At 36.8% G+C, this 6,459-nt stretch overlaps 1 protein-coding gene across 1 annotated transcript; it reads left to right on the top strand.

The window, feature by feature from the left end:
- The first annotated feature begins 1,073 nt into the window (after nucleotides 1-1,073).
- Nucleotides 1,074-5,627, top strand: LOC101302395 (splicing factor 3A subunit 3-like). Its single transcript, XM_004306977.1, has 12 exons — nucleotides 1,074-1,360; nucleotides 1,436-1,549; nucleotides 1,644-1,748; nucleotides 1,948-2,090; nucleotides 2,215-2,311; nucleotides 2,647-2,811; nucleotides 2,964-3,035; nucleotides 3,988-4,146; nucleotides 4,256-4,333; nucleotides 4,526-4,654; nucleotides 4,889-5,035; nucleotides 5,206-5,627. The coding sequence occupies exons 1-12, from the start codon at nucleotides 1,187-1,189 to the stop codon at nucleotides 5,350-5,352; spliced, it is 1,530 nt and encodes a 509-aa protein (XP_004307025.1). The 5' UTR covers nucleotides 1,074-1,186; the 3' UTR covers nucleotides 5,353-5,627.
- The last annotated feature ends 832 nt before the right edge of the window (nucleotides 5,628-6,459 follow it).

Genomic DNA, 6,459 nt, shown 5'->3' with positions numbered 1-6,459 from the left:
ATATATATATATTTGCGTACATGAATGTGAACATCTAATGTCCACTTTAGAACATGCGTCGAGTAGTCCTTGATTTACGTACAAGTATGCGTGTTGGTAATATAAGTTAATATAATATTTTTCGTCACCTATGTTTATGTATCTCTATCAAATATTACAATGAATGTGAACATCTAATGTCCACTTTAGAACATGCGTCGAGTAGTCCTTGATTTACGTACAAGTATGCGTGTTGGTAATATAAGTTAATATAATATTTTTCGTCACCTATGTTTATGTATCTCTATCAAATATTACAACTGAATGGATCGAAATTAGATAGATGAATTATAAAAACTTATAATCAGTGTCATTATGTGTTTGTCATTTATTTTTTTAGCTTATAATTATAAGTATTGAGAAATCTACATAAGTCATTCATATGAAATCTGTTAGTGAAAGTCTGTGATTAAAAATCGATGGTTTTAAGAAATTAGTGAAAGTTTATGAACTTTTCAAAGAGTCGGTAAACTTTTCAAAAAGTCTGTTGATTAAAATAAGTTTATATGAAACCAAATACAATACACCCCTAAGTAAATGGTGTATTTAAAAAATTAGGGGTGTGTATTTAAAATTACTCATTAATCAAATTATACCTTGATTTAAAATTAAAAAAAATGAAATCTTACCCTACAATTGGGTAGGTACATGTTAGAAGTTTTTCTTACTAACCTCTTAACATATGTTTCGTACATGTCAATTTGCTTTTTCTAAAAAGTATCAAATAAAGATGTAGTGTGGTAATTTTAGAAATAGATATTTAATTGAGTAAAAATACAAAATGTAATAGATAAATAAATTATATTACATTATTCAATAGTGTTCATCTAGTTAGTCTTTGACTAAGAGATTCATGGTAGTGTCACCGTTGGATGTAAATTTAATAGTAACTGACCATGTATCTTTTGGTTAATTAATTACTGACTAGATGAACACTACCGTTACGTTTTTAATATGTTCAAGTTTTTAAATATTTTACAATATAAGAGGGGTAAATTGAAAAATTAAATATTTTGGTAAAGTTTTAACTCCGAGGGCTTGGTGGAGATATACCGTTGCTCCTCTTTGTATTAGAGAGTAGAGAGAAAACCAACCCCGAGAAACAAAGCCCTAACCGGAACTCAGGGGGAGGAAGAAGAAGAAGAAGATGTCGTCGACGCTACTGGAGGTGACGCGTGGCGCTCACGAGGAGGTGGAGCGGTTGGAGCGTCTGATAGTGAAGGACTTTCAGAACGAGCCGACGAGCAGCAAGGAACGCTTGGCTCAGAGCCACCGGGTCCGTCACATGATCGACACCATCTCCTCCACCGCACAAAGACTCGTGAGTATCACTCTCTCTGCTATTTCGCTTCAATGAAATTATAGGGTTTATGAATTGGTTTCTTGATGTTTTCAGATTGAGATCTATGAGGATAACGATAATGCCAGGAAGGACGAGATTGCGGCTCTCGGAGGCCAAACTGCCACGGGCACGAATGTGTTCAGTGCTTTCTATGATCGATTGAAAGAGGTATTCCTTTTGCTTCTGGCAAACGTGTTTTTAAAATCAAATTGAGCAAAGATTGTGTGATTTGGATCGGAACTAAAGCTCTTGCTATGTGCAGATCCGTGAGTACCATAGGAGACATCCAGCTGCACTAGTTGTTGATGCTAATGACGAGCATGAAGCACTGCTCAAGGAGGAGCCTCAAGTTGAGTTCAGCGGAGAGGTCAGTCTATCTTGCAACGATGGAATTTACTGTTGCTTCAGTCTTTTCTCTTCTACATGAGATTGAAAAACACTACTTAGTTTTTGTTTCTTGTTCCGTATATTTTGTGTTGTTATTCATTAAGGTGAAATTGCTTTTGTTACTCTGATTGATTCTCGCTTTAGTTCCTGTCATTAATCATAATATGTTTTGTTTTCAGGAAGCCTATGGACGATACCTGGATTTACATGAACTGTACAATCAGTATATCAATTCTAAATTTGGAGAGCCCATCGAGTACTCTGCTTACCTTGATGTTTTTTCACAACCACATAAGATTCCTCGGAAGCTCAAGTCTACAAGGTGAAGTTGGCTCTTGATATTTTTTTCATTTACAAGAACTATTGATCATTAGTTTGTTTCTTCCTCTGTGGCTTTAGTATATTAACATGAAACTTGTGAATGATTTTGTTTTGGTTTCTTTCAGGCAGTACAGGGAATATATTGAGAATCTTGTTCAGTATCTGGTATATTTCTTCCACCGGACAGAGCCATTGCAAGATCTTGATAGAATATTTGCAAAGGTTTGTTTACTACCATTGTTTTACATAGAACTTCAGGCATCAATTAGATAGTGTTCAGGATCTATCTGTTTATTGTCTGTTCATATATTCCGGTGTATGACTTATTGTCTAGTGCATGTCTTTCTTAATATGTGGAGTAATTTTTGTCATTTGTGGCATCAAAACTGCATATTTTATACTGAATTATGGAAATGATTGATTTTTTTAACCTTTATACTTCTGAACTTGATGTCTGGGAGTGCCAAATGGGATGCTGCAAATTGATTGACACAATATAATGTTAATTGTCAGTTTACATCGATTTAGAATATTAAATTACGGTGTTTCTGTGACAGGTTGAAGCTGAATTTGAAGAACAATGGGCAGATGGTAAGGTACAAGAATGGGAAACTGCAATTCTAGATAGTGAACATGTTCAAGATCAGCAGACTTTGATTGATCTTGACTACTTTAGCACAGTGGAAGAACTGGTGGAATTGGGTCCTGAAAAGCTAAAGGAGGTAATGGTGACATTAGAAGCTTAAAGATAAATAACTTGATAACTAATGTTAAAAAGCTTGAGATATTTTACCTGCCAGGCGTTGGATCATCTCTTTATTATTCAAAGCTTAATTTCAGTTTCCATTGCTAATCTCTGCATTTTACCTTCTAGGCATTGGCTTCGATGGGACTGAAAGTAGGCGGTACCATACAGCAACGTGCAGAGAGGCTTTTACTTACAAAGGTGATTGTTCTCTAACTATTGTTTTCCGAAAGGCAGTCTAAAAATATATACTATTTATTGATCTATGTTCTCTTGTGCATTCTCATGTGCATTGGTTTTAAAATAACAGCATTCTGGGCAGCATTTGCAGTTGGAAATATGTGAATTGGCCTAGATGTGCTTGTCTCTGTCTGGTGGTAATAAAACTAAATTGAGAAGAAATTAGGTTCACTTAGTTTCACAGAGTAGGTCTTTTAAAACTCGTGATTCTGTACGGTATTGTAGCACCGGTTCATCATTCTTAGTCTTTGTCTGGAGGCCCATATATAGGTGATATACAAGTTTGAGACATACAGATACTGGTGCAGTGTACAAACTGCCTAGATGCCAGGATTGACAAACTCTGAAGCTTAAGGCTTTGAACTAGCACAGAACACTTTGATTTAGGGATCACTCCCAGGTTTCTCACCCAAAACTAGGCTTCTTGCCAATCCTTTCATGCGAAACTCAGGAATACTCTAATAATTTTATTCATAGAACATAACACACCTGGGCATTAGAACCTTACACTTATTTATACTTGAGCAGATAGCTCACATTGATTTCATAAAAGACGCTTTAAGACTTCTAAAACTGAAGCATTAAAGACTTATTAGGACTCTCTTCTATAACTGACGCATTTAAGACTTAATAAAGGAGACCTGAAGACTTCTTAACTGAAGTGGAAATTTGAAAAGACACAGGCAGCTTAGAGTCTTCTAGAATCAGACTTCGTTCCCAGTTGCAATGATTATCTTGAATGACTAGGTGCTCTCACCTTCCATTTCTTTCGCTCATAAACCTTGATAGGTTTGACTATGATGTCCTCATCAGATACTCTTATCTGAGTTTATTGTTAAAAGTAATGTTCTGCTCGCTTTATTTCTTGGTCCTGTAAGTTTCTTGTGTTCAACGTCTTGTTGCTTTCGTGCAGGACACACCTCTGGAAAAGTTGGACAAGAAGCACTTTGCCAAAGGGTCACGTGGTTCAGCACAGAATGGGGCTGCTGTAGCTCCACAGCAAGTTGGCATGTTAAAAGAAATTGCTTTCTTGGAAGCCAAATTGAAAAAATTAAGCGACTTACTGAGTGAGGTCGGAATATGTTGCCTAGCTATTTATTCTCACCTGCTTTTTTGCCTGTAGTCTGTATTTCCTTTTGAATGTCGGTGCTTGTTTACAAATTATCTGCTGCATTGTGCAGGCTATTGAACGAACAAAAGACAACATTGTCAAGAAACAGGCTTTGACATATGAAGAAATTGCAGCAGAACGTGAGGATGTAAGTAGATTGCACGTCATTCTTTTTCCCTCGAAACTATTAAACGGACAACCCATCCAATCACTATTCTTATTGTTGTATAGATTGGTTAATACCTGGACCTTCTTCCCCTTTTCTATAATATGTTTCCGTATGTCTTCCAAGTTTGTTGTTGTCTCTAACAAAGGCTTTGCTCGGGTTGTTTCCTTGCAGGAAGAGACACAGGCTGATACTGAAAGTGATGACGATGAGCAGCAGATTTATAATCCACTCAAATTGCCAATGGGTTGGGATGGGAAGCCCATACCTTACTGGCTGTATAAGCTTCATGGTCTTGGTCAGGTAATTATGCCCTAAAATTCTGTTCTTTATTAACTTATATTTTTTATTGTTGTTTCTATTCAAACATGTATATTCTGGTGCTTGAGGAGTTTTACTATATTAATTTTGTATTCAAAGATGTTTATTCTTGTGCTTGGGGAGTTTCTAAATTTGAAAGGAACCAAATTTACTTTCTGCATGCTCGGCTATTTATTCATTCTTTCACACTAATATTTTCCTATTTTTGTGTTTCAGGAATTCAAGTGTGAGATATGTGGGAATCAGAGTTACTGGGGGCGTAGAGCTTTTGAGCGGCATTTTAAGGAATGGCGCCATCAGCATGGAATGCGTTGCCTTGGTATACCAAACACCAAGAACTTTAATGAGATCACATCAATTGAGGTATCATTTTTTTTGTTCAAGACGGAATCTAGTTTTTTTTTTTTTTTTTTGATACGAAACAAACAAACACTAAAGGGAAAACCCTCTCGGACAACCCGAGTTTACATCATCAAAACGGAATCTAGTTAGGATCAACTTTTTCCAGTAGGCTGACAATTTCTACTTTGCAGGAAGCACAAGAATTGTGGAAGAGGATACAAGCACGGCAAGGGGTGAACAAGTGGCGCCCAGACCTTGAAGAAGAGTATGAAGACAGAGAGGGAAACATCTATAATAAGAAGACATATACTGATCTGCAGCGACAGGGACTAATATAAATAATAAGTATGCAGCTGTTAGGAATTGAAGTTGGGAAGAATTTTCTTGCTCCATGGGTCAGGAATGTAGGATTTATGTTACTTTGTACCCAAGTGTATGGTCATATGTTATGTAGTGCCTAAATTTAAGTACATCAATCACTCAAATTTTGTGCTATGATCACTCTTTCTTGCTGTAGAGTAGATTTCATATCTCATGTTAAGACTTGTCAATTTCGCTAAAAGAAAAGAAGAAAAGAGTTGCTGTGCATATACAGTAATGTATTTTTCCGTTGCATTTTGTGTCATGCCGTTATGTGACCGAGTACCACTCTTCTTTCTTGACTGGGGCTGAATAGCCATAGCAGGCACTCCAGGGTTTTACCTTTCAATTCACAGGTAACAATAGAACATCTTCCCTGGCTCGGAGCGAGCCTTCTTGCTCTTATCTTCCTCCCTTAAGGAAAGGCATAGGTATCTAGACTGAATCGTTGCATCCTAAAGGATATGTGCCAGTAGTAGGTTATGCTGAAAAGGCTTAGACAAGCTCTAAGTACAGAACGAGCCATGGCTACGACTACGAGGCAGAGCGACCTCTTCTTGCTTGCTTTGGCTCACTTGACAGGTGCTTGTTTTCTTGTGTCACCGGTCTAGTTTTAGTTTGCTGCGATCGGTTCGGTCTCTTGTTTAATTTCCCTAGTTGAATCAATGGTTCAGATATGCCACATGAAAATTGATAATGCAACAATCACTTGTGGGAGAAAACACAATCTCGGTTGGACTCGGAGAAAGATCTTAATTTCCGAAAATCTGTTTGCAATTCTACTTGATAAGAAGAAAATGCTACTTTTATTGGCCAATCACATTCAATTATTTGGAACTTGCAGCTCATAAATCGTAGACATGATTTTTCTCAATTGGTAAACCTTGCTAGTGGTTGTCAATCGGAAAAAAAAAAAAAAAAAAAAAACTTAGCTAGTGGTTTGGAGTGGAGAGAAGCCATTACACACTTCTACTACTAATGCTTGGTCCTTTTGGTTTGTTGGTACATTGATGTCCCATAAACCTCTCTGAATTTTGACCATTAAGAAGTCGAAGTAATGCGAACCGAGACTGCTACTAATGCTT

The sequence above is a fragment of the Fragaria vesca genome, linkage group LG7 (genome assembly GCF_000184155.1).
Source record: "Fragaria vesca subsp. vesca linkage group LG7, FraVesHawaii_1.0, whole genome shotgun sequence".
NCBI classification, from domain to species: Eukaryota; Viridiplantae; Streptophyta; class Magnoliopsida; order Rosales; family Rosaceae; genus Fragaria; species Fragaria vesca.
Note: the sequence above shows the minus strand (reverse complement) of the source record. Positions and strands in the feature narration are given on the sequence as shown.

Excerpts from the sequence above, each read along its gene's own strand:
- LOC101302395 (XM_004306977.1), top strand. The coding sequence starts at position 1,187 with ATGTCGTCGACGCTACTGGAGGTGACGCGTGGCGCTCACGAGGAGGTG. Across the intron at positions 1,749-1,947 it reads AAGTTGAGTTCAGCGGAGAG|GAAGCCTATGGACGATACCT; the intron begins GTCAGTCTATCT and ends TTTTGTTTTCAG. Across the intron at positions 4,655-4,888 it reads AGCTTCATGGTCTTGGTCAG|GAATTCAAGTGTGAGATATG; the intron begins GTAATTATGCCC and ends TTTGTGTTTCAG.